This window comes from Microchirus variegatus, assembly GCF_963457635.1.
Source record: "Microchirus variegatus genome assembly, chromosome: 9".
Taxonomy (NCBI): domain Eukaryota; kingdom Metazoa; phylum Chordata; class Actinopteri; order Pleuronectiformes; family Soleidae; genus Microchirus; species Microchirus variegatus.
Genome location: NC_139810.1, coordinates 19,790,452 through 19,818,434, shown reverse-complemented (window position 1 = coordinate 19,818,434; position 27,983 = coordinate 19,790,452). Strand labels below are relative to the sequence as shown.

The 27,983-nt window shown below is 39.8% G+C and overlaps 3 protein-coding genes and 1 pseudogene across 6 annotated transcripts in view; all 4 read left to right on the top strand.

Annotated features, from left to right (window-relative positions):
- The first annotated feature begins 5 nt into the window (after nt 1–5).
- LOC310931918 (nicotinamide/nicotinic acid mononucleotide adenylyltransferase 1-like) lies at nt 6–6,651 on the top strand. Of its 2 annotated transcripts, none has more exons than XM_083895162.1 (5): nt 6–48; nt 2,074–2,213; nt 2,321–2,504; nt 3,178–3,302; nt 5,140–6,651. In XM_083895162.1, the coding sequence occupies exons 2-5, from the start codon at nt 2,099–2,101 to the stop codon at nt 5,538–5,540; spliced, it is 825 nt and encodes a 274-aa protein (XP_083751288.1). In that variant the 5' UTR covers nt 6–48; nt 2,074–2,098; the 3' UTR covers nt 5,541–6,651. The 2 variants fall into 2 exon arrangements, with proteins under 2 accessions (XP_083751288.1, XP_083751289.1); XM_083895163.1 differs by lacking the exon at nt 6–48 and adding an exon at nt 122–167.
- A 1,276-nt stretch (nt 6,652–7,927) lies between these two features.
- On the top strand, nt 7,928–8,844 carry LOC310932183 (retinoid-binding protein 7-like; annotated as a pseudogene). The gene is made up of 4 exons: nt 7,928–8,000; nt 8,329–8,482; nt 8,555–8,692; nt 8,788–8,844. The product of its transcript is annotated as a retinoid-binding protein 7-like (transcript).
- Nucleotides 8,845–9,563: 719 nt separating this feature from the next.
- ube4b (ubiquitination factor E4B, UFD2 homolog) lies at nt 9,564–25,797 on the top strand. Its single transcript, XM_083895637.1, has 29 exons — nt 9,564–9,807; nt 11,076–11,295; nt 12,010–12,145; nt 12,608–12,695; nt 12,998–13,142; nt 13,300–13,525; nt 13,754–14,233; nt 14,989–15,096; nt 16,052–16,193; nt 16,491–16,591; nt 16,769–16,883; nt 17,473–17,556; nt 17,996–18,052; nt 18,238–18,354; nt 18,514–18,612; nt 18,726–18,839; nt 19,521–19,719; nt 20,013–20,151; nt 20,243–20,342; nt 20,544–20,671; nt 20,797–20,895; nt 21,059–21,294; nt 21,417–21,543; nt 21,668–21,812; nt 22,330–22,464; nt 22,640–22,831; nt 23,194–23,368; nt 24,438–24,584; nt 24,710–25,797. The coding sequence occupies exons 1-29, from the start codon at nt 9,784–9,786 to the stop codon at nt 24,772–24,774; spliced, it is 4,143 nt and encodes a 1,380-aa protein (XP_083751763.1). The 5' UTR covers nt 9,564–9,783; the 3' UTR covers nt 24,775–25,797.
- A 1,473-nt stretch (nt 25,798–27,270) lies between these two features.
- The window catches only part of kif1b (kinesin family member 1B), a gene marked incomplete at its 3' end in the record, with an annotated part of 52,476 nt that continues 51,763 nt past the window's right edge, over nt 27,271–27,983 (top strand). For both annotated transcript variants that reach the window (XM_083895756.1, XM_083895757.1), the window contains exon 1: nt 27,271–27,502. The remainder of the gene's footprint in view (nt 27,503–27,983) is intronic.

Here is a 27,983-nt window from a genome sequence, read left to right as displayed (position 1 = left end):
TTCAGGAAGCAGGTCACAGAGCAACTGGGGGACGCCGTGTTTCTTCTGGTAGTACAATTAATATTCACAATATCTCTTTTTTGACTGTATATGATAAAACCCATTAGTTTCCATGGACGTATTTTAAGCCACTGGGACGTTTAGTACGTTCCCGCTTTGCGGCAAACGTAAGTCTCGCGTTGGCTCGTTTCAGATGAAGCTACTGTTTGAACGCTTTTTCCGTATGCAAATTGATTTTTAAACCGTTCACTCTTCTGCACCAAAGTTTATGGAGAACATCAGCATATTTACCTCGCACTGGTAAATCCGAATAATGGATTTCAAACACGGAAATCACAACACATGACACGTTTGAACAGACTGATGGAGGCAGCAGTGGAATAGATGTCATATGGCAAGCCGTTTTAACATTTAATCGCTAGACTGGATATGTATTACAGATATCTGTCCCGTCAAAAAGAGCATTTCGGATGTCCACAATGACATTCTTCCAATCCACAATTGTCATTTCAGATATCCACAACGTCATTCTTCCTAGGACAAATGACGTCACTTTTGCCATTCATGTGTATTGGGCTTTCGATTTCAGATATCCACAACGTCATTCTGAATCTAGAATGAACATTCTGGATATCTGCAATATAATTCTTACTAGGAGAAACTCCCATTTCAGATATCTTCAATCCAATTGTTACTAGTCATAATTTTCATTTCAGATATCCAAAATTGAAAAACTATTCCAGATATCCATAATGTAATTTTGAAAGTAAAAATGGCATTATGGATATCCACAATTCGTATTATGACTAGGAACAATGTAATTTCAGATATCTACAGTTAGAATTATGACTAGAAACAATATAATTGCAGTATCCATAAAAGCATTGTTGATATCTGTTGACAGGTAGCCGTTTTAACATTTAATAGCTAGACTGATATGTATTACAGATATCCACAATTACATTCTTCCTATCCACAATGTAATTTTTCCTAGGACAAATGATGTCACTTTTGCCATTCATGTGTATTGGGTTTTTAATTTCAGATATCCACAATTATATTCTTCCTGTCCACAATGTCCTTCTTCCTAGGACAAATGACGTCCCTTCAGTGCGGTTTCATTACAATTACGTTTAATGAAAATAATGACTAGTAACAATTAGATTGAAGCTATCTGAAATGGGAGTTTCTTCTAGTAAGAATTCTATTGCAGATATCCAGAATGTTCATTCTAGATATCCAGAATAACATTTAGATATCTGAAATTAAAATTCTGGATAGGAAGAACGTCATTGTGGATGTTAATGTTAAAACGGCTTGCCATAGATGTCATTGCTTCTGCAATACAATGATCAAATTTTCATGTCATCCATACAATGGAGGGAATGTTTACAAAATTCAGTTTCCAATAGAAAAGACTGTCTGATTACAAGCAGGCATGTGATCATTGAGTGAGTGACAGATCCATGGAAACTACAGCAAGGTATAAGGCATCTACATATCTTATGTAATCACACTTCAAAGAATCGTAACCTTTGACCTATATACCTAGCACACTTAAACTTCAATATTGCGGCCACCACTGTGTTTGCTCTCTGTTTACAGAAGTATTAGTAACTGCGAGGGTAGCATTAACAGCCTGCCAGAAATTATTATTAGAAGAAATTTGAACTGGTGCAGGATGGGACTGGGGAGACAGGAGGACAATATGGTGGACAAGTTTGTGCAGTATTGAACAACTTTAAACTGCGATAAAGATCTTTTTACTGTGTCGAACGAAGAACTTTGGGACAGAAATATTTCTTCCATGTGGAGGGCAGCATTGCACCTCAAGAGTGTGTACAGCCTGTCAGGACTTATTAAAAGCAATATTAAAAAGAATAGGCGAGGTGAAAGCAAAGTAGGCAGTAATGTATCATTAAGGCTGTCAACTGCTACGCCAGGACAAGCTATGTAAAAATAATTTCTCTTGATATTTTCTAGTTTTATTTCATCTTTAAGACGCATTGATGTCAAAAACATTATTTCAGTGTAAACTAACTGCACTCTCTTTTTTTTACCTTGTTGTTGAAGTGTAAACCCAGCTCCAGAATGTGGTATGGAGGCTCCCAACATAACCAAGGTGGTCCTGCTGGCCTGCGGCTCCTTCAACCCCATCACCAACATGCACCTGAGGATGTTTGAACTGGCTCGAGATCATCTGGAAGACACTGGTTGAGTGAAATTTAATTTAAACGCTTGAAATACACAGGACACATTTTGCTTTGCTGTTGCTTTGAGTCGTGTATTTCATTCACACCCCTTATCGTTTATGTCAAAGGTCAGTACAGGGTGTTGAAAGGCATCATCTCTCCAGTGGGTGATGGCTATCAAAAGAAGGGCTTGATTGAGGCCTCCCATCGTCTGCAGATGGCCAAACTGGCCACAGAGAACTCGGACTGGATCACTACAGATTCCTGGGAGAGTGACCAGCTTGAGTGGGTGGAGACAGCGAAAGTTGTCAGGCAAGTTAAGACAAATGTTTTGCTTGCTGCTGCAGGTGTTGTCTTTGTTGCTTTTAGGCCAAATAAATCAGCCAATGACTTGAAGGCACTATGTGATCTCTCAGTGTCCTTAATCGGAGTTCATTTGCTTGTGGTTCCTTGTTTTCCATTACCAGAGATGTATAATGACACAATATACAAGCAACGCCTGAAACAAAGGTTAAGATATGATGTGTGTCTTCAGTCCAAATGGCACAACGATGAAACGTGTGATGAAATGGCAACTATTACAATAACTATAACTAACTATGTTGACATTAAATAACCTTTCAAGGTATTGTAGTAATTCTTGTGTCAGTAATTTGTGTATACAAATTCCTTATTTACTCCTCTTATTTATGCATGTAAAAAAACAAAGAAAATGTGAGTTTTCCATCACATTGTGGTGGTGTTAATTCACTGTATACAATAAAAGAGCTAAAGAGTTTCCTGTTCTCGAGAACATAAATGCATAAATAACCTAAGACATGATTGTCAGCCGATTGACATGGTTATTATTAATTATTGCTACAAATCATGGAATAGTGCCCACAAACTTGCAGTCCAACTTAAGTCGAGACGTATGGGTTTAATCAAAGTCATAATTCAATATTATTCATGTTTGTTATTGATCTATTGATTCCATCTTCATTAGGCATCACTATGAGGAACTGCTTGCCCTGGAGCGGAAGGCCGATGACACAGATACAGTTAAATACGCCAAAAAGAGACGCATAGAGGAGAATTGTTTCCAATCTTCATCTCATCAGAAAATGAGAGGTATGTACAACATACACAAATTACACATTGCTTTCTCAACCCTCCTTCACCAATTTCCAATTCCTGATTTCTGACCAGCAACAAATAATTTCTCTGTATTCATGGTTTACTGTATTCAGATGATTAACATGAGACGGTGGTTTGAGTGTGGATCATTCGGCTGTGTTGTTGTGTGGTGGCTCACACCGAACATCCTGTTCACTACATGCTTTTGTAAGTAGTGGTGCAGACTCAGGCTCAGTTCAGTTCAGTCAACAATCGTATGGAAACGCAATGTTTACATATTTTTCAGAAACTGTATCTCTAACTGAAGTGGTTTATCAATACTGCCTGCTGACAGAGCACTGAAATCCTTTATAACTTAACTAGAGTAAACACTGCGATTAGACGGCTTTATTAACCTCTTCTTCGCGGTTGCCCCCGGGACAGCAAGTTACATACAGCGAGTTATCATATTTATTTAATTTTTTTTTCAAAACAAGTTCTTTTTAGATCAATAGTGACATATAAATAAAATTAAATGGGTCTTTAATAATTTGGTACCTAAGAAATCTCACATGGCACTGATGGTGCCAAACTGTGCCAAAAGAGAGCCTAGACATCTCTTTCATAAAACCTCTGTAATTTCACTCTGCTTCATTTCAGCAGCATCAGACTTTGCACAGCTCATGTCCACATGTTGTAACATGACCTCCATGTATTTTTGAGCTCCTACTGCATATTTTAAAGGTGATATTTGCTTTAAAATGCAATTATTTTTTTAGGCGAGAGAAAAAAATCCTTCAGTTTTCCATGGACATGTACTCTGACACAGTGGCATCTACAGTGAAACGTACACCTCTGGTGGAATCTCACAAGTGTTATCTTCATTTTGATACCAAGATAATTCACATAGAGCTTGTAACTGCAGAGATTTACTCTATTTAGTTTGGGCATGTCATTTTCGAACAGGGACTCCAAAAAGAGGGTCAGGGAAGAAGTGGTTAATCTTTAATTCAAATGTGGTTGCATGTTTGCTCTGTGCTTTACGGTAGACACATAGGTAAGTGGAAGTCATGCAGCTAGCACTGAGTAACACACAGGAGAGTATGTAGTAGGAGAGTTGAGTGTGTTTATAAAGCCGTCGTGATTATTTTTAGTAATGCAGATGAGGTCATTTATTTGGATTTTTATGGCTGTAGAATTGCCAAAAATTGTTCAATGAGTGAGTGATTCTGCCCCTTTTTCCAAGATAACTTTCACTTTCACTTTTGATATCTGGCAGTTATTCAACCGTTTAGGATTTACCGTGATGAGAAGCTGACGTCACACACATGTGACGCGCTCGAGAATCTTGTCTGCGATTGGACGGTTGTTCTCGCGGAAATCCCGAGGGCTACTGTAATGACAAGTATATGGGTGCAAAGCTATATTTCTGTTCATCCATTCTACGGCTTTATCCTCCAATCCAAATCAAAGCCATATCCTGTCGCCAACGGCAGGTTGTAACAGAAGGGTTAAAAGGTGACCTAAAGTGTAAATATGGATTTCTGTGAATTTAAAACATTAGTTTTATTGTTTTTAGATATTTTTATGCAACATATTTACATATTATATCTTTAAACATTATGTTCCCTGTTATCTAAAACACATTGAAGTCAGAGGCTTCTTCAGTTTCAGAGCTAAAGAAGCCTCTTGGATGAGAGGTGAAATGTCTTCACTTCACGTTCAGTTGCTACTGACTTGTTGTGATTTGGATAATTATGACCTGGATGAATGAGTTTCTGCACAGACATTTTCCCCCTTTGTTTCCATGTCCTAACGTTTTTTCTCTGTGATCTGTTTTCTCTGTGCTCAGACGGCCCACAGCTGATGTTGCTGTGCGGGGCTGACGTCCTGGAGTCCTTTGGGATCCCCAATCTGTGGAAGCAGGAGGATATTGCTGAGATCGTTGGCCACCACGGTTTGGTTTGCATCACCCGCAGCGGCAATGACCCCCACAAGTTCATCCACCAGTCGGACATGCTGTGGAAGTATCGCAAAAACATCCACATCGTCCACGAGTGGGTGACCAACGACATCTCTGCCACACACGTGCGCCGGGCGCTTCGCCGAGGCCGGAGTGTCAGGTACCTGCTGCCAGACGCTGTGGCTCAATACATTCAAGAGAGCGACCTTTACAGTGCTGAGAGCGAGCAGAAAAATGCTGATGTGGTTCTAGCTCCTTTCCAGAGATGCACAGGAGCCTCCTCAAGCTGAAGATATCACACAAATATGAGCTGTCTGCAACAAGGTGCATGGATTTACTGTGATTTTAGAACAAGTCCGTTTATCTATGCTTCCTCAGGTGCCTACTTTACACAGTAGTCTCTTTTAAGGGTGTGTGTGTGTTCTTGTATTTATCACCTCTTTTCTGACCGAAACACTGACCTTGTTAGGACCAATAGTCATAGAAACAAGCTGAAACTGGTTAGTTTCAGGCTAAGAGTTGAATTGTGGTTAGTTTAGGGTTAGGATAAGACATTAATTGGTTTAGTTTAGGGGTAAGGCTTTGTGTCCTAATTAAGTCAAGTTCAGTCAAGACAATGTTATTTCTATAGCATTTTTTTTTTAAAAACAACAACCAGGGCTTACCAAAGTGCTTTATAATGTAGAAGGTACAACAGCAAAGTACAAAACGTAAAACACAAAACAATCATGGTAAATGTGAAATGGTAAAATGGTAAAATAGTAAAAAAAACAAAAAATCTACTTAGAGCTGAGTAAATATTCCCATCCTAAGTGAAGGCCAGAGAGAAGAGATGGGTCTTTAAAAGTGATTTAAAATGTTTAATATTAATTTAATGTGATGAGGTAAATCAAGAAGAATAGCTGTGTAAACCAAAGTGTGTGTATGTGTGTGTTTTATATCTTTAAAATAAGCCCTCATGAGAGGTAGACTGATAATTTGTTTTTCTATCACTGATGCCGATCCCCATGAACCAGCCCAACCAATTCATCCGCCAAACCCCAGCCGTCATAGATTTTAGAGTGACGTGAAGAGATGGTTTTTATAGTTGCAACTTTCCGTGAATAAACGTGCGTTTGTGTGTGTGTGGAAAAGTACTCGTCCAAGCAGCAGTTTAACTATCATAGGGATCACCTTCACGTTTGTGTCATACAGACTTAGCACTTAAATGTTTAGAGATATTTGGAATGTGATCGAGAACAAATAAATGTAACCTTTTCACATGCGTTATCACATGTTTTAGTATATTTCCTAAATCATCAGGTCAGGTTTCCGACCAACACTGCTGAATATTACAGTTCAGAACAAAATTGACTGCACACAACAGAACAGGAAATGAAAATGTTTTCACTTACAAGTAAAATAAACACCCGTCTTTGTCTTTTACTTTGCAAGTGTTTCATTGCTGTTATTGTGTGAAACTCCCAGGGTTTCTATGCAGTATGGAAAAGTATGGAATTTAATTTGAGTAATTTCCAGGTCTGGATAAGTATGGAAAAATGTTTGTGTTGTTTCCAGACTATTATCTCACTTTCTAAAATGAAATATATTAATATATACAAATCAAAACAAGTTACTAACGCAACATAGCCTACCTATAGATGATATGAAACTAATCAAGCTGGCTGTAGAATGGTGTCGAGTTACCATGGTTACTGTTACTGACTGTGATTCTCATTTATTTATTCTTTTCCATACGTGTCGTCGAGCCAGCCACCTATTATTGGCTGCGACAGCGTCGTGGGTCGATGCAAGTTTTCCAAGGGCTGGCTTCATGAAAAATTAGTGTAGGATTTTAAAACCATTTATTTACATAATAAGATGTTAAATATTGACTGAAAAATCCTCTGAGAAGTCTGTGAATTTGAGTCTGGAAAAGTATGGAATTTTGAAATGGAAAATGTGTAGGAACTCTGAACTCCTAAGCTCCCAGCTTAAGAAAGTGCCAAATTGACGCCTACACTTTTTATTTAAAATACTTATTGTCGGAATTACTTTCATGTAATGATAACCCCTGACAGAAGATGCATTTCCAAATTGCCCCCTCACCGTGAGGACAGTGTTTGTTGACATGATGAAAGCATTGCTGATTTAATCACATTAGCAATTAATTAGCTTTAAATGTCAGAGTACTGGTAGTAGATTACATCAAAACTTCACGAATACGTATTTATTAATCAAATGCATAGTCACTGAGGTGAAGTTTGATTGAAGTCATGTTTTTGATGTTTCAAAACATGACTGAATATATAAATATATATATATATTCCTATATAAATCCAAATTAGGAAATACTTTTTTTGTTAGCACTTCCATATTTACCATTTATGTGAATCTCAGATGATAAACATCTCTAAACAATCAATATTTGCCAGTGAACAAATACCTTCAATGAACTGCACAGTAGAACCAGTCTGACACGCCTGGCTTTTCCTTTACACTGATGTAAGCTCCTCCCTCTCATCTCATGACTGTCAATCAGGTTTGACCTAGTGAACTTACTGCCTCCAGCACCCTCACAAAACAGCATTGTCTGTGCATCTTTTACAAAACTCCTTACTCCAGTAGAGTGTGAGCACCGGATTTTATTCACACGCACAGGGACACGCATCTTAGGGGGGGGGGGTGAGTCGTCAAAATGCCCACCAGTCTCTGTGGCACATGGGACATGGTCAGCAATGTCAACTTTGAGAGCTACATGATTGCTCCGGGTAAGTACATGATTTTCTGTGTTAAAAGACTTGTGTTGTCAGAATCAGAAACACTTTACTCATTCTTTGGAAAGTTGGGTTTCAAAGAATAGAAATATTGTACATACAGAGCAAGATGATTACAATAAATAATATTAAAAACATTTGCATTGAGCATGTAACAGTTTCAACGTGGGGATACAACATATAACATTGTGTAACTTTAGATGTTCTTGAAATACATTGCAACTATGTGCCTGTGTTGTATCAGTGCTGTTTGTTGGTATGCATGAGATTCTGTGGGAGAGGGGGGGGGGGGTTGTTTTAGCCTTGCTCTCTGCCATTTCAGGCATCAGCCCGTGCTTACGAAAGATCGCCTTGAAGCTGAAGCAGAGGAAGGTGATTGAGCAGCAGGGGGACCAGTACACCCTCAAAACTCTCAGCCGCTTCCGAAACTACACCGTCTCGTTCAGAGTGGGCGAGGAGTTTGAGGACATGTCAAGGTAAGGGGGGGGAAGTGGATAGAGGGATGATTTACTGTATATGATTGTGAATATTTTGACTTTTTATTCCAGACACTCCACTGTTGTGATTGTGTGTACTTTTGTATCCTCTGTGCAGTCACTGGTGTCATGGGAGGGCAATAAACTGGTGTGTGAACAAAGAACAGACGTGGTTGGGCTCACTGGGTTGAAGACAGCAAACCACACCTGGTAAGAATGTGAATAATGAGCAGCAAGTCATTTCCCCTTTTCTATTTCATGGCATTGTGTTCATCTGATGTTTCTGTGACACCTATTTCTTTCAGGAGCTGTCCTGTGAAGGGGAAATCTGCAAGCAGGTTTTTAAGAAGAATGTAACCTAGTGAAGAAGACAGCATTTTTTTTTCTTCGATAAATGGCATTGTGTGTTAAGATCCATTGTTTTAAAGCCTGACAAATAAACACTTTCTCAGTCATGTAAGGAGACAATACTGCGTGTCATGTCAGGGTTGGATTCACACCAGTAGATGGCGTCACTGCATTACTTTTGTGAGATGTTGTCTGAGACTGGTCCATTTGCTTGTGCTGGCACTGAGCGTCAGGTGGTTGACAATGGACTTTTTGTTATAAATATCTCCCCGAGACAACCTTGCTTTGCAGAGACTTGTGTAATGGCAACATTTGGTTGAGCATTTGGTGGTCTAAGAATGTCTGCACCGTACATATGTGTTTTAAATATTGTATAATAAAGTGGTCTTATCTTAAAAATTATTATTTTTTTAATCGTTTTATTATCTTTTCAAATACATACTTGTATGTTCATTTTCGTGTCAACATCCATTCCACTAAACCAGAAAACCTCTTGTGATGTCTGAGCCAGACTGACTATTTAGCCACATAATGAATAATTAGAGTGTTGCTTTGTGACAGTGCGCATTAAAGGAGGTGAATTATGACGTCGATATGACAATGAGCAACATACCGAAGCCTCTCACCTCCCCCATGCGTACTTTATGTCACGTGACGTTCCGTTGAACCAAAATGGCCGATGTTGTATTTTAACCTATGAAAGACAGCTACTTTTCTTTTTGTTTCATTCTTGGGAGAAAATCACTGAACGAGAGACTTTTCGGTGGAACCGTATCTCGCCACTGTCCTTGTACAGGAGTCCTAGTTTTTATCTTGAAGACAATCAAGACTGACACATATTCGTTGAACGAGTTAGACTATGCATATTTAGTTCAAATACAGGCTAGCTAGCTGGCTCTGGCTGCCACACAGAACAGCAATTGAAAGTGACATAGCAAGCTAACTGAGCTGCGATGGAGGAACTGAGCGCAGATGAGGTAAGGTGATCATTTAAAAGGCTATATGTTAGAACTCTCGCTCTAGTTCAATATCATGGTAATTCCGTTTAGGTTTTATCTGTCTTTTATTTTTATTTCTAAGCCCAGTGGTGCTACTAGCTGACATGCTATTAAAACTAGCTTAGTCCAATTGAAAAAAAGAAAGAAATGCATCTGCGACAAGAACCACATTTATCGCTCCATTTAATTGCGTTTCGTCCAACACAACCCGTCAGCTGTTTATATACGAGAGACTCTTAATCAACCGAGCTTGACTCGTGTGAACGTTATTGTCACGGTTGTTGATAGTTAATGTATTTTAGCCGGAGAAGCAGCATGCTAACTTGCTAACGTGATACTAGGGGCTTTTCGCAAACTGACCTCTTAATTCTGTTATTATCCTAATTTAAAATGCGTATTTTATGAAACGTGCACATGCCGTCTAATGGTTGTCGTCGCGCTAATTTTGTGTTCAAGTTATGTTACGATATATTTTGAGTTGAAATGGCAAATCTTGCGGTTCGCTCGCTAGCTGACAGATGGCTAACGTTGTTTTGCTAACAGTCAGAAAATTAGCCTGTGAGACGACTCAGCATAAAAAACACACCGGGCCACCATTGTGCAATGGACTGTGCGACCTATTTATGGGACCACTAAGCTGCTCCCCATGAAACACGCACAATATACATGCATCAGATTGCCTCGTTGCATCCGTTCACCAGTATTTTAATTACCAGATGAACCCGTTAACAAATCTGCGGATTGATGTACTTTGATATCTGTGCTGCTCATCTGAGGCTGACGATCAGTGTTCACATTTGACTTTGTACATAATGTAGGTTATACTGTATCTGTTCGATAAGACCGGTCTTGACACCATGTCATTCCAAAAGTGATTAATACAATCGGATCGATACTATACATTTATTGCGTCTTATATTACTTTTTTATTATTATTATTATTATTATTGTATCATTATAATTATAAGTTGACCTGCAAGCTGGTATGACAGGGCTCCAAGCACATTCAACTACACACATGGACCATGAAATGAGGGGAGAAACATAAACAAAAGTGGCCATTAGTTTTGTTGTCCTTGAAAGAAGCACATTTTGTTTTGTAATAGAATTTTTAAAATAAAAATATATTCATTGTAGTCGGTGTCACATGTTTGTGAGACACTATTCATAACATATTATGCTGTTAATTTCATCAATTGTGCTTTAAATAATCAACATGTACATTTCTCTGGTTAAATTCATATTAGATTCGCAGAAGGCGACTGGCACGACTGGCAGGTGGACAGACGTCACAGCCCAGCACCCCTCTCAGTACACCCTTAACATCTCCACAGAGAGAGACCCCACCTGGACCCCTCCATGGACCCTCAGGGGCTGTACCCCAGCCCCTGCAACCAGCTGCCTCCCAGTCATTGGGCCTGAATGTCCACAGTGGTACTCCTGCCACATCTCCTATGGGCACCTCTGGTAAGAACTGTACCAGAACTGTGCTGGCATTACAGGCTATACTTCAGTTTAAGTCTTGAACTTTAGGTTTGACGTTAACAGGTCTGTTGTTACCTTTTGATTCATCCGACTCAAAATGCCCTGCTTTGAAAATAAACATCCTCATTTGTTTGTATCTTGGCACAATACTCAAAAGGGATCAGTATACAGCAAAATTAACATATTTTAGCAACTCGCACCATTTATGAATTCTTAATTACGTCATTAAAATTAGCAGAAGTTTGCCAATATTTAAAATTGTGCGTTTGTTTTTTCACAACTGCACAACATGCACTAGTCACATATGGATGCTATAACAGTTACATGTCATTGTTTTTTGTTAGTATGCAGAGATGTGCATAGTATACAACTAAGTCAACACTTGGTAATGACATGATTTTTGATAGATGTTAATTCCTATGGGCTTATGAAAGTATTGCACACCATGTGGATCTTACACAGCAGTATGAGCTTTTGCTAGCCTGGCATGACCGAGTGGACTGGAAGTCCATTTGCTCTACTAACAAATTAAAATAAAGAATTTGTAAATCTAAAGAAAAATCAAACTTAAAGCCACACCACACCTATACCAAGGTGAACTCTTTAAAAAGTAGTATTGGGATACTTTTAAATCATCACCTAAGCACTAATCTTTGTGCTTCAGAAGTGCTCATATGTGGTCTTTTTCTTTTGCAGGAGTGGCATATGGTAGTCAGAGCAGTGAGGGTGTCAGCTCCCTCTCCAGCTCACCCTCCAACAGCCTTGAAACACAGTCCCAGAGTTTGTCCCGGTCGCAGAGCATGGATATTGACACTGCCTCCTGTGAAAAGAGGTAAGAGTCCAAATGACCCATTAATAACAATATAAAATGGGAAAATGTGTGTTTTGGAGGGCTTTGAGCTTGGAATGTTGCTACAAACTGATACTTGCTTTGATTATGTCTCCTACAATAGTCACTGTGACAATAATTAACATGTTTAACACCAAATCTGTCTGGATTGTGAAACTGAATATCACTCGTTTCCCCAAGATACTAGGTTGCAACAGTGCTGTTGCTATGTGAAGTTATCAGCTGCATTATGCTTTTGATTGTATGTGTTGTACATGATCAAAAATACAGTGTTTCATGCCACATGCTTTACAAGATCTAGTTAATAATATTTTTGTAAATGGGACAAGGCTTATAGCTGCTTCATCTGCACCATCAAGTTTGAATGTTTGGTCCGAGTACTGATGAAGTACTATGAAATAATAAAATAATATGAAATAATCACTGACCCCTCTTTTATTCCAGCATGTCCCAGGTGGATGTGGACTCAGGGATAGAGAACATGGAGGTGGAGGAAAGTGATCGCAGGGAAAAAAGGAACTTGACTGAAAAGGTAAACGGTAGCAGGAAACATTAACCTAATGAGTTATTTTTATTTTTAGTCAGGCCTGATCATTTCCATCTTGAGATCAATGGAGTTTTCGTAAGAGTAAATATGAAAGTACTCTTTCAGTATTTACAAGAATGTAACTGGGGATTTTCCACAGATGCTCTTTGTTTCCATTTACAAAGACATACCTGTCTCTTGATAGACCAGATCACAAGATAATGAGTTGAACAAGTCCTTTGACGCTTGTACTGTAAATGGCTTGAGAGTGTGATCAATCCTTCACTGTTGTTTCTTTATTCCCTTAGGAAACCTCTGCAAACTCAAATGTCTCTGAAGAGCAGGCTTTGCAGCTTATTTGTAAGATCCTCCGCGTATCGTGGAAGGAACAGGATAGAGATGTCATCTTTCTCCCATCACTGGCTGCAGAGTTTCACCGTAATCCTAAAGATGGTATGTTTACTCAGCAGTGTCTTATCTCTGTTACCATATCTAGCTGGATAACTGAACTCTGAAACTGAAATCCTGTGTGGAAAAGGAAATCTTTATTTAACATTGCCTTGCATTTAGTAACTTGATTATTTTTTGATTACATTTTTCCCCTCTATAGCATTCTGTGACTTCAAAGACCTCATCAGCCAGATCTTGATGGAAGTCTTAATGATGTCCACCCAGTCTCGTGTCCATAACCCCTTTGCCAGCTTGACTGCCACCTCTCAGCCAATCGCGGCAGCCAAATCCCCAGACCACCGTCTGACGCTGGTACAGCCCTCCAGTCTAGGTGGCAGTCCCATGGGTCCCAGTGTGGGGTCCTTTGGAGCCAGCTCTCTGTCCAGGCAAGTACCTTGACCTTGAGTATTTTAAGCCCTCAAGTCTCATAGACTTGTCAAGCCTTTGGCGTGGTTGTCATCTACACATGTCCCTGACTGTGTTTTTAAGTTGGAAATTGCCATGTCTATTTTTTTCTTCATCTTTCTGCTTTTTGTTTTGGTCATTTCTGTTTATGAAGACATTGTATTACATTTTTTTTTTCATATTAATCATCTCATCAATGTTATCCACAGTCTGTATGGGTATGGTAGTCCTCATCCAATGGCTTTGGATGCAGCCAGCGGGAATTCCATCCCGCTTCCATCTCTCCCCAGCCCTACTACACCCTCTTTACCCTCTACCCCGCAGTTCATTGTTCCCCCCAGGCCATCCATTACTTCTCCTCCAAGACAATCCCTCAACCCTCCATCTGCACCAATGCCCATCTCCCAACGCTACCGACCCTACTCTGTCTCCTCTTCCTTGGGTGCTCCTTCCCCATCCAGCTTGGGAGCCAGAGGATTTAGTTTCCCTGAACCCTCGCCCAGCCCTGCAGGGCCCTCTGTTCCTCCCAACACTCCAGTTCCTGTGCCTCCACCCAGTCCCCAGAACCTCATCTCAAGCTCCTCTAGGCCTCGTAACCTGGCTTCTTCCACAGCCCTTCCTGTGGTGCCTCCTTCTCCCAGGTCACGCACTCGACACGCAGCCTTTGGCTCCAGGATCCCACCGTCTAGGTATCTCATCATGTGTCATTGCGTGTCAGTTTGTTGAGCCCTTCCAAGCAGATATGCTAAACCACCAGAGAGCTTTCTTACTAAATGTTTGTTGAGAATTTCTTCTTATATCTTCTTCTTGTCGTTATGGTAATCTGGGCTCGGAAAGATTTAGATTGTCTAAACGTCAAAGAACAACATGATATTTTAGCAAGTTGCATAACAGTAGAATATAACACTAAAAATCCTTTACGGATGTGATGCACAAAATCATGTGCTGTCACACCCCTACTTTGCCTTAAAGACTGAGATGACCTCTTCAAGGTGAATGGAAAATTGGTCTCAGGTTTTTGGACCCCACTGTATGATTTTTATTTAACATCTAAACCTTTTTGAAGTTTTTTACAATGGGTAAATCTAAGGTTGAAGCCAATGAGATTGGCTCAATGCCTGCTGAAGACAAATTATATGAGAGATAGTTACACTCGGTTCAGGCGTTAATTGGCAAAAATATTTTTTCAGTATATTAAAGCTACAGTCATTAGTGAATATTTTTGAAACGGCACAAGAAATGGTTTTCAAGCAAGCACGCAACCCTCCAGCCTCCTTTCCGAATTGCCCCCTTCTCCTCAGCCCTCTTTCCTTGTGACTGTGTTACAATAACACATTTTTCGTCATGATTTTTCACATCCCTTCTGTCTCCTCATGCTTGCCACACATCCTCCTTCCTTCCACTCTCTTCTCTCACTCCTCTCCTCTCTTCTCTGTCGCGTTAGCCCTCTGTCGTTCCTGTTCTTTGCCCTATCTGACATGTCTCAGGAAAGCAGCGATGAAGAGTCTGAGGAAGAGGAGGAGGAGTTTGCTCGGGTACAGTGTGGGTCCAGGTACACTGCTGCACGGTGTGTGCGTTTCATGTGCGTGTGCGCGTGCTTGCTCAGTGGCGGGGGCCCTCTGCATGTTCCAGCAGACTAACGGTGCACAAAACACACAAGGGAGGAGTGGCAAAAAATACACTGATGGAGACACATCAGTCTTTGAGGGTGCTTTACAGTATTTGTGTTTCATAAGTTTTGAAAGTCTGGTATTTTTGCTGTATGATGTGGTGGTAGGTAATAAATATAGTATCAACAGATGAAGATTAAAGTTGTTAATGTGCCATAGTGTATACATATATATATATATATATATATATATATATATATATATATATATATATATATATATATAATATTAAATTTATTGGGAATATTTTGAATTGGTATGAAACTCCGTAAACTCAATTTTACAAGACAACCTTGCGCAGTCCCAGTGAAAATATCCTCATCTTAACATGTTGGGAATATCTACAATGTCTTCCTTTAATTATTTATTTTAAGGCATGACACTAACGCACACGGCAAATGGTTGTTGACTTTATTTTGTACATTAAATTATAAAATACAGTATTTCTTACGATACATACATTTCCATTTCTTTTCTATTTTTATTCGTGCCACTTAAAAAATATTTGATTTAGCTTTGGAGCAGTTGTAACCAACATTTTATTGTTTCTGTTCTGTACTCTGAAGAAGCTCATACAGGTTTTGCGGCTACATCTGACCACAACTGCAAATATTACATAAATTGTTTTGTTTTTTTTCCCAAGAGTCTAATGCTGAGATTTTGAAATGCTTGCACTAATGCTTTTTAAGTTTTCTTTCAGGATCCTTGATAATGTTTTGTGCTTGTTAATCAGATAGACAAGCTACTAATATTTTGTGTGTGCCGTACGTCTCCTTGTGCTGTGCTGTTTTCTTAAAGACCCCCTCTGTGTTCTTGTTTGTGTGTTTCCCTTTGTAGTCTTGGCGCATGTGGAGGGGGAATGTCCAGTGATTCAGCCAGCGACCGCTTCACGATCGAAACGTGCAAAGAGACCGAGATGCTGAACTACCTCATAGAGCGTTTTGACAGTGTTGGCATGGAAGAGAGGAAAGCTCCCAAGGTAGTCCTTTCTTTGTGTAGAAAATTGATTCAACTAAGAATATAAACTTATTTTTCAGGTTCTTTTAAAAAAATAATAATTGAGTTGAAATAGGTTATAAGATATCCTGAAAACAGAAGAGCAGTGTGTGCATCAGAGACTAGCTGCAGGCTTGTTAGTTTTTTCAAATGACCCAAGGTTTTGTTCATCAAAGGGAACTCTGATTCTGGAGAGTATTTCTGTGACGTTTTCAGCGTACTTTTTTTTTTCATCATTATCTAACAGTTTTCTCTCTTCTCTTTTATGTTTTTTCCTCAGATGTGCAGCCAACCAAATGTCAGCCAGCTTCTCAGTAACATTCGTTCTCAGTGTATTTCTCATGTTGCTCTGGTCCTGCAAGGCTCCTTGACCCAGCCTCGGTAAGCAGCAGCGCACTCTGAAAATCTTATCTGTCATTATATTTTTGTACATTCTGTTCCCCTTTTCCTTTCAGAGTCTCCATAGCAACTACTCTTTCACCTTGCCTCTACACACATCATGTATTAATTTATTTGTGTATTGTCACCACAGTGAAACGCTTTGCTTTCTTTGTGCAGAGGCCCTAACCAACAGTCTTTGCTGGTACCATATATGCTGTGTCGGAACCTTCCTTATGGCTTCATTCAGGAGCTGGCACGCATTACTCATCAAGAGGAAGAAGTCTTCAGACAGGTGGGAGACGCATCCATCCATTTTTAAACCTTTTTTTTTACAAATTCAGATTGCTGTCCTTCCTCGTGCAATATGATAATCAATAAGCCACGGAAAATATCCATATTTAACAGTCCTACTTGATGTCTATTGTGGTGACGCTGCTTGAATGAGGGAAAAACTTGGACAGGAGTTACCTAGCCAAAGAAAAGGGGAAAAGTTTACAGTGGGGAAAATGGTAGAGAAAGCTTTGTGAAGAGATGCCCCATCTACATTCAATGCAAGTTTTGTGTTTTGTGAATAAATACAGAAATCCTCTTTTTCACAAACATTTAGTTTTCTTCAGTTAGACAGTTATTTTCTTGTAGTGTATTGATCGTCACAGAATCATTGTATCATGATTTTATTGTTATCGAGGACTATGTACCCTGTGATTCCCAGCTTCTACTTAGCATGAACTCTATCACAGCGTACAGATGCTACAAACCCACTTAAAGAAAGCTGTTAATCTCAGACTAATCATAAAGTAACACTCCATACATGGGTATAATTGGGATTATGCTTTGGTTTCATTGTGTTGACTTGGCACACCAAAATCTTTCTTTTTCAGATCTTCGTCCCTATCCTCCACGGTCTTGCTCTTGCAGTTAAAGAATGTTCTTTTGACTCTGACAACTATAAATTCCCCCTCATGGTAAGGAGATGTTGTCCTCGTTTGATCTTCATTGTAGCATCTGGCAGCAGATGAGAGTTGTAATGTATTTGCAGTTACAGAACAGCAGCAATGAGCACTCAGGAGTTAAGACGGCTTCAAATGTATACTACAAGTATCATATGTGTGCACACATACTTAATCTCACACACATACACGCAATGAAGTACCGGATTTTGATGTGGGGCGTGTGACGAACTTGTGTCAAAGCCATGCAAAAACTACATGTGTGGTTTTGTGGTCATGCAAACACACCATGTTACCCGATCTGCAAAAAAAAATGTGGCTCTAAAAAACAATACAACTTGTCATTGTGTTTGGTTTGTATAGGCATTAGCTGATCACACCATGTTACCCGATCTGTGAACAAAATTTGACTCTAAAAAACAATACAACTTGTCATTGTGTTTGGTTTGTATAGGCATTAGCTGAACTCTGTGAAATCAAGTTCGGAAAGACTCACCCAGTGTGTAATTTGGTAAGTATCTGCATGTCTCAGGTTATTTAGGTCATGAATTTCAATATTAATATTAATGATACAAATACTATCAAGTAGACATTTAACTCTCGAACTGACTGAGCTAAACTGAAATTCATTGTTCAGTTCACCGGTTACTGGCACCTCTAGACTTAAAAAATGTCTCTTATTGTTCCTCTGCACAGTCGACATCATTGCCTCTATGGTGTCCCAAACCTCTGAGCCCTGGTTCTGGCAGAGAGGTCCAGAGACTGTCTTACCTGGGAGCCTTCTTCAGCCTCTCTGTTTTTGCTGAGGATGATGTGAGTTGTCTTCTCACTAAAATATCTTAATTGCAATGAGGCTCCAGTCTGGTGCCATTGAATGTTGCCCAAGAGCTAAGAAACTAATATACACGACAGACGCGAAATACACGCCAAGAATACTGTATGTGCATACTGAATGTTCATTTCTTCCTTTAGACCAAAGTAGGAGACAAGTATTTCTCGGGCCCAGCTATCACCATGGAGAACACACGAGTTGTAAGTCAATCGTTGCAGCACTACTTGGAGTCAGCAAGAGTGAGTCTCTACTATGATGTTTTCGATAGCTGTTGCTATCTGTGTGTCGGTTCACAGTGGAATAATGTGTGAGATCTGTATGTGATATTTTTTTGTTTGTTTGTTTTAAAAAGGGTGACCTGTTTAAAATTCTCCACAACATTCTACTGAATGGAGAGACGCGTGAGTTAGCGCTGAACTACATGGCAGCTTTAGTCAACTACAATGTGAAGAAAGCCCAGATGCAGGTGAGTCACAAAAACAAGTGGTTTGACTATTAGATTTATGTTGGCGATGAGAAAATGATCCTCCCAATATTTCTTTTAATACAAATTTTTCATTTTATAATTTTAACACTGTTTGTTAAAGTTAAACATGCATTATATACTAAATCTAAAGCAACTGGCCATAAAATCCTCCTAATATGTCACGGAGGCTCAGGAATAATATTCATATAACATACTGAACTCACCAACAAAAACATTACAGCCAAAATATTTGCATTAAAAAGAATCTTTTGCGGACCGTAAATCATGTTTATGTTTTGAAATCATGTTTTGGCATGTGGCGCCACCTACCGCCATCTACCAATCATTGCAGTCAGTAGATTCTCAGCTGCCGAGCAGCCACGGGTTGCCAGTTATGTCTGAGCTACAATGGCGGAGAAAATGAAACTTAAAAGACCTCGGTATTGTTATGTTTTATTCATTATTTTTGTTCATTGATTTCAGATTCAGACAGCTTTATTGATCCCTAACAGGGCATTTCATTTGCACCTTACATCAATCCATATACAGTACAAATAACTCACTTGCATGCTTTATGTCGGAAGCTATAGCTCAAGGAACACAACAACCCTGAATAATGAAAACATTTATTTTTTTATTTTTTAAATACAATTTTTTTTAATGTTTTCTACTTTCTCCCAGACCGATGATAAGCTGGTGTCTACTGATGGCTTCATGCTGAACTTCTTATGGGTGCTGCAACAGCTGAGCATGAAGATCAAACTGGAGACCGTGGACCCTTATTACATTTTCCACCCACGCTGTCGCCTGGCTGTCAGCCAAGAGGAAACGCGTCTAAAGGCCACTATGGAGGAGCTGAAGAGCTGGCTGTCTGAACTGCGTAAGCTGATTTTTAATTGTGATGAGTCTCTAATGTTTTATTTTTAAATGAGTAATATATATGGTATCGTGTTATTTCAGTGATGTAGCTTGACTAAAAAGGTAGATTTTTGAGTCATTTTGAGTCATCTGTGATAGAGAAGCCATTTTACACATTTATTTTATGTATTTAGTAGTGTGACGCAACAAACAAATCTGAAATGTGTTTTTGTATAATTATGGTAGTGATCTGGCAGACTTACTAAGTGTTTTGTGTTTCTTTAAATAATTAATTTAATTTGCTCACTCAAACAGACGAAGACCCAACAAAGTTCTCAGAACCCAAGTTCCCCACTGAGTGTTTCTTCTTGACACTGCACACACACCACTTGTCCATCCTACCTTGCTGCAGACGCTATATCCGCAGGTTACGAGCCATCCGTGAACTTAACAGGTACAACACGCGCACAGTTGACTTCCATTAATTTGTAAAGCAAACAAAACATCCTCCTCACCCTAGTATTGCTGTGTATTCACTGTGTTAGGACTGTAGAGGAGCTGAAGAATAGTGAAAGCCAATGGAAAGATTCTTCCCTCGCCAGTCGACATAGAGAGATGCTGAAGCGTTGCAAAACCCAGCTCAAGGTAAGTGCACCGTTTTTGAAGATGCTCTCACTGCCTGCCTGCCTGTAACAAGAGACCTGCAGTTACTCAGCACTCGCTGTACTGTAAACAGACATTACACTGATTGTATCCACAATTATACCAAAATGCTAAAAAACCTGCAGCATTTTATTAAGGAGCATAAGGCCTGATCGTCGTCTTCATTTGACTTTAACCTTCCAGAAACTGGTGCGAGCCAAAGCGTGTGCTGACGTGGGTCTTCTGGACGAGAACCTGCTCCGCAGATGTCTGCAGTTCTACAGCACAGTCATTCAGCTCATTCTCCGCATGGTGGACCCTGCCTATCCCAAGTGAGCGTCGCCACCACAGACTTTCTCTTGGTTTCTCGGTGTCTTGGCTGCATAGCGATTTGATGATAAAGTTGAATTGAAACACAGCAGTCATGTTTGTGTCTTCTTCTCCTTCTCTTATGCAGCATTACCCTGCCACTGAACCCTGAGATTCCCAAAAGCTTTGCTGCTCTTCCTGAATTCTACATTGAGGATGTGGCCGAGTTTCTGCTATTTGTCGTGCAGTAAGTTCATTGTTCAAGAATAAAGGTTATGTAAATATTATGACATAATGAATCACATGTTCAAAAGAAATGATATTATCAGCAGAAATGCATGTATACAGATGAGGTAAAATGCTTATGTGAAGTCCTGCTTAATCAATATCTTACTCTGCCCTTGTCCCAGGTATTCTCCCCAGGTTTTATATGAGCCGTGTGTTCAGGACATAGTCACCTTCTTGGTGGTGTTCATCTGCAGCCAGAACTACATCAGGAACCCCTACCTTATCGCCAAGTTGGTGGAGGTGCTGTTTGTCACCAACCCTGCTGTACAGTCTCGTACTCAGCGATTTTCTGAAATGATGGAGAACCACCCGTTGTCCATCAAACAACTAGTCCCTGCCCTCATGAAGTTCTACACTGGTGAATATTTTATATATACGTATTATGGCCACGAGCAATTGTGGTTTATGAATGTAATCGGCAAGATAGCGTAAAACAATAGTTTCCATAAAATTCAAAACAAAACCGTCTCCTCTGCTCAGATGTTGAACATACCGGAGCCACCAGCGAGTTCTATGATAAGTTCACTATACGTTACCATATCAGCACGATCTTCAAGAGTCTCTGGCAGAACATTGCCCACCATGGCACCTTCATGGAAGAGTTCAAGTGAGTGTGTGTCTTGGAGCAGCTACTTTTACTTTGATTCTTGTCTGACCAACGGTGTATTTTTATTTTGTCCTCATTTTTTCCTTTTTGTCCTTTCGCATTGTTGTTCTTCTTGTTCTCCTAGCTCCGGCAAGCAGTTTGTTCGCTACATCAACATGCTGATCAATGACACCACCTTCTTGTTAGACGAGAGCCTCGAGTCCCTGAAGCGTATTCACGAAGTCCAAGAGGAGATGAAGAATAAGGAGCAGTGGGAGCAGCTACCGAGGGTCAGTGCTCAGTCTGAAATTCTCTCATAATTATTACAGCCGTACCATTTAGGATATTTTCACCAATGAAATACAACAGTTAAGTAACAGAAAGCTGTTGTAAATCCCAAAGCTAAGCATAAAACAAATGGTTTTTCATTAAACTAAGAATGACTATATTATTTAATTCTCAGTACCAACTTCCCCCAATCCCAGAGTGAGTTCCCCAGTCTTAATTGCAACCTGTACTAGACATAAATGTGACAACTGTTGAAAAATTGGAAATCTGTACTTCCATGTTGTACTTGCATTATTGCAGTTATGATAACTGATGTGACCTGAATGCAGCATTAACCTGCTAATGGAAGATAGAAGGTTTAGTTAAGAAGTAAAGACTTATCAGTGACAACATTTACAGCAGGTATTTTATTTAAATTGGTGTACATTGTCACTGTAACTCGCCTCATTTATATTTGCATTAGAATGTAAGCTAGCGGACATAAAGGTGATGTCAAAGTGTTTTCCTGCAAACTTTCAGGACCAGCAGCAGAGCCGTCAATCCCAGCTGACTCAGGACGAGCGGGTGTCTCGCTCCTATCTGGCTCTGGCCACGGAGACAGTAGATATGTTCCACATCCTCACCAAGCAGGTCCAGAAGCCTTTCCTCAGGCCTGTGAGTGTTGCTGCCCTAACTGGACAGTTTGTAAAATGATCACAATTGCAATTCCGTGTACTCAAGTTTGTATTGACAGTTATACAATAACTGTAGGATACATGATCTGCCGGGACTGTGAATGTTGACAAAGATTATTTATTCTAAATGCCACCACGGTCTTCTTTACACACAGGAGCTGGGGCCTCGTTTAGCTGCCATGCTGAACTTTAACCTTCAGCAGCTCTGTGGGCCCAAGTGTCGGGATCTGAAGGTGGAGAACCCAGAGAAGTACGGCTTTGAGCCCAAGAAACTCTTAGACCAGCTGACGGACATCTACCTGCAGCTGGACTGTGCCCGCTTTGCTAAAGCAATTGCAGACGACCAGGTTGGCCATGATGGACATAATGTTTTATTAAATAAAAGCAAAGGAGGAGGTTATTATAATGAATATTTTTTGAGAAAGACATGGCTGTAATACTAATACCTAAATTATGAAATTATGAAGCAGGTGGTGATCTTGTACTATTAATTTTCATGTAATGGCTCATTGTGGCTTTTACTTGTTCTTTTTAAACTGATCCACTGTGAAAAAGTGCTTTAAATCATTGACGTTTTTGTAGGTGCATTTTTAATGTATGATCATAGGAAATGTAATACAAAGTAACATACGGTGATGAATATTCTCACCATCTCAAAGACACTCTCTTGTCTCCTCACTTAACTTTTTCCCCTTTTGTTTCTGTTCAGCGGTCGTACAGCCGCGAGCTCTTTGAGGAGGTGATCTCAAAGATGAGGAAGGCTGGAATTAAATCCTCCATCGCTATTGAGAAATTCAAGCTGCTGTCAGAAAAGGTGGAGGAAATCGTTGCAAGGAACTCCCAGTCTGAAATGGACTACAGTGACGCACCCGACGAGTTCAAAGGTGAGTAAATGTTTGCATCCAAAGGGAATTAAGCAATCTTCCTTCTCTCAATCTGTGTTTCTATGCACTTGGCTATCAATCTCATGTCATTTGGTCCATACGCCTTTGTTTAAGTGTCATACAACATCTTTAGAAGCACTTTTTAAATTTGTTGGCCACATCTATGGAGTAACCCTCATAGGTAAAGTCACCTGGTGAGAAATCCAGAGTGACCTTGGGTCAGTCGGTGCAGACGGACAGGATCTTCAACATCTATGTTGCTGTTAAATTCCCGAAATTTGCAGGGGATTTGGTAGCTCATAGAGGTCATAAAGACAGCTTAGAGCTGGGCTATCATATAACCACAGACTTAATATAATCTAGTAAGAGAACGTGGCCCACATACCTCCTTTGATTCCCTGATATATCAGCCAACTCACTACAGTTAACAAGAGCGTGCCATACAGGACGCTTGTGTATCAGCTTTCTATGTGGTTAAAAATTTCCCCCATGCCAGGTTTTATTTTTGTACCGCACAAGGCTGTAACACAACTGTAACAGCCCTATGACATTTCAATAAAGGGCACACTTTATTACAACACTTTTATGGGATGTTTCTTTAACTGGTGTTTTGACAGGTCCAATGATATTGCCATCATAAACGTTGTTTTTTTAGCAGTTGTCACTGTCTCACAATCACACATTTGATCATAAAGATATGCTTTACCTGCCAGTCATTTCATTTGCATGCCTTCAAAAGTGATCACTTCATTTATTAAAAGCAGAGACCATAGTGAAAGTCAGTGGATAGGATAGCCAGCTGAATATCTCTATTCAGATCTATACCATTTGAGTACTAATGTTTCTCCAAATTAAGTTTGTTTTTCCTTTTTTAAAAAGAAATTTTAAATTAATTTGGACATAATGGGTGTTCACTGAGACGGTAATCTGTGATTCCCGCTGCAGGCAAAACAGTTTCTGTGCAGCATGAAAGGATAAAACCAGGATAGTCGGTTGAAGGTTGTTTTTGTTTTTGAATGTTTTTAATCTTCATCCACTTTAAAATATCCACGTGGCTTTGTATTAACAGACCCACTGATGGACACACTGATGACGGACCCTGTGATATTACCTTCTGGAAAAGTCATGGACCGATCCATCATCTTACGCCACCTGCTCAACTCCCCAACTGATCCTTTCAACAGGCAGCCTCTCACAGAGAGCATGCTCGAGTCAGGTAACTCTACCATTATGCCTTTTCTTTTTTTTACTAGTACTTACATATAAACCTGTTTTCGTAAATGTAAGCAAGCAAATTGAGATTGTGAATGTGGTTCATTGTGAATGTGGTTCACTCTACAGTCCCTGAGCTGAAGGAGAGGATCCATACCTGGATGAGAGAGAAGCAGGGTGGACGACCTATGTAAGGACCATGAGGCACCAGAATATGACCTGCTAATCATCATCATCAAGGGGATCTGTCCAAATCGCCTCAATTCACTGTCACTATGACAACAAAAAACGTGAATGGGAAAAAAAGATTTGATAACATTTTTTTTTTTTTTTGCATTTACCCTTGGTTCCATGGTTCTAAAAACAAAACATAATAAAGTTAAGACTTTTAAGTTTTTTTTCTCATGAGTTTGTGTGTATATATATTAAATATATACATATATTTAACAAGAGTTGTTAGTTGATGCATTTTAATGCTGCAAGAATAAGTTTCCACCAACAGGTTTCCTGGGGAAGTGCATTCATTCACTTCACTCATCATTTTCTTTGACTGCTCTCATTTTATTCTGTAATACCGTGTATGTTTGTGTCATTAAAGTCTTTGAATTATTTAGTGCAGGTGGGAGGCAATACACTTGGTAGAGTTTGGTTAAAAAAAAGAAGAAAATGACACAAAAAAAACTGCTGACTCCCCTGCTGAGTTTTGATTTTGAAGACTGTAACGATGATGAACTTGAGTCCACATAATGTGCGCTGGTACCCCGGTTTGTGCTTTTAGATGAAGCTCATATGTGGCAAGTGTCCATTAAAGGACGTAGCTAAACGTAAAGTAATCCTAAATGTTAGCTTCCTTTTTGAGTACAGTTTGGAGACGAGCAGCAGTTTACTAAAATACAATATGTTGAGTTATTCCTTTTTAGTCACAGTCCTCCCTGCTGACTTCAGCAGAGTGAGTTTACTTCTTTTGTGTGCATGGCCTCAAGTCCAGAAGCTCAGAAAAGCCTCGTGAACAAGAAAAACCCTCTTAGGTGACATGAAAGGAGTGTGCGAGAATGTAGCATGACCACCAGGAACACCATCGTAGGAGCACACCATTAAAAGTTTGTTCTTCAGCGCCACTGACGTCCTCACCTCAAGATTGTTTCTTTATAATGGCACTGTACCTAACTTGAACTTGCTGACCATAACTGTACAGGAAATGATTTCCTTAAACTACATACCTGTTTTGGAAGCTAGGATTTTGAACAGAAATAAAAAGACGATGCACAGTATTTCACAACTCTCCACTATTTTTTTTTCACCCTCTCCTTTGTGGCTCATTTTCTTCATGTGTGAGTTTGAGGGTCTAAAAAGGGACAGACAAAATGTAAAATAACGCAAAAAGTCTCGGACATGTAGTGGAAAACTTATCCTTCAGACATTTATGTAAAAAAACAAAAGGTACAAAAAATCTCAGTGACTACATGAGATTATCCAACAAAATAAAAAACATTAAAAAAAAACTTGAAAAGTAAAAGTCCTGACACCTGAATTCAATAGACATTCGGTCATTTGGTTTTTGGGAGGTGTGAACAGAGGTACTGAGAGATCAAAATGCAATATAGTATTTGACATTGACTAAATGGAGTTGATCAGATGCTCCAACAAAAATAACCATGAGCTCAACCAGCACAAGAAGGTGTTTCATTGTATTTTCTGCCCCTGCTTTTTAAGCTTTTTGCTTGAAATGTACTGAGAACATTGAAATTGAAGGATGCAGTAAATGTTGAAAAGAATAGCTATTTCTATTAGCCTATTCTGACCCTGCAAGCAATTCTTAAATACAAATGCTATGCTATGTCAATCTTTTTATGTAGGTGGACTATACTCTGTGTGCATTTAACTTTAAAGCAGTGGTCAAGTGTTATTTAGACTTTCTGAAGCGTCACATATTGTTAAATCAATTAAATGTTGTCTCTAAAAGCCCCCTCAGTCACTTTACATTACAATTGAGTAATAACATGGTAAAAGAAGTTGCATTATTATGGTAATGCATCTTCTTTTCAATGCAGTCGTTTCTATGTAATAACATTATACCAATGTATAAAAGAAATGTCCCTACCCTGATTCATGGTTATTACATTAAACATGATAACTAAATACTGTGTTTGGAACATACTATAAAAGAGGATGGATTAACAGGATTACCATAGTGTGATCATTTTGCGCATTAATGAGATTAGAAATTAGATGACACAACTCTAATATTACCTCGCTGTTACCATACTATTACCGTGTTATTACTCTAGTGTTTTTATGAAAGGCACATAATCGTTCATGTATTTACTTTTTTGTTTGTCGTGACATTGCCTCGCTAGGCGGCGCTCTTTGCGGTGACCCTGCATGTTGCGGTGACAGCGGTGCGGGGCAGAGCTGCTGGGTGGGAAGAAGAAATCCTGCAGTGTGGCGTCACGAGCGTGAAAAAAGAGCGAGAGGGAGCGAGAAAGTCAGTCCCCGCCCACTGTTCCGCCTACCGTCCTTTTTTCTGGATTTCCATTGGCTGTCCGGCGCTTACGTCACCGACGTCTCGTCACTCGTTGGTCTGCGCCGCTGTCAGTCAGCGTTGGCCGAGAGCGAGTTGACGTAATCTGTTGGGTAAATCAAGGCTATCTATCAATTCCGCCGCTCCTCCTCGCTTCGGTGCCGTAGAGACATCTTTCTCTTTCACTTCCACAGGGAGAATAAAGTCAAGAATCCGCTGACCGACATTACAGCACCCGGACACCGCTATGATGGGTGTTTTTCACCAAGCTGGACTTTATAACAGCGTTCGTGGTCGCAGATTCTGAAAGAAAACAACGCATTTTGACGCCCCGCTAAGCTACCGTTACTTCCCACCACTGTCCTGTGGTGTCGGCGTCGTCGTGGTGAGAGTCCACTAACGTGAGTTGACAACGTATTTATGTGTTAATTGTTGCAGCACAGGAGCAGGTTGTTATTTCATGTTGGTTTTGAGGTATTTGTTGGTGGCCGGTGAGTGTCTGTCTGTTTTAGCTAACGATACTCACAGGAGACGTGTGTTTGGACCGCTAAATATCCTCGGTTCCGTCAACAGCACGATACTCGTATCCAATTAATATAGTATTATGATATGTGCTGTTTATAAGAACACTGTTTGTTAATGGTTAGGCCGATAAATCCGATAGGCAAACACCAGAGGTTGCTAAGTTCCGTCTCATCACGTTCTGTCATTAGCGTTTCATGGATAGACGATAGTTTACAGCAAAACCCTGTGTATGACACATTGCACCAGTGAGGATGAAATGCTACATTTCATATGAGAGAACAGTACAGTGTCAGCAGTCTGTCCTGCTAAAACAAGCATACTACTCCTCCCTGCTCTATTCCACAACACACACAGACA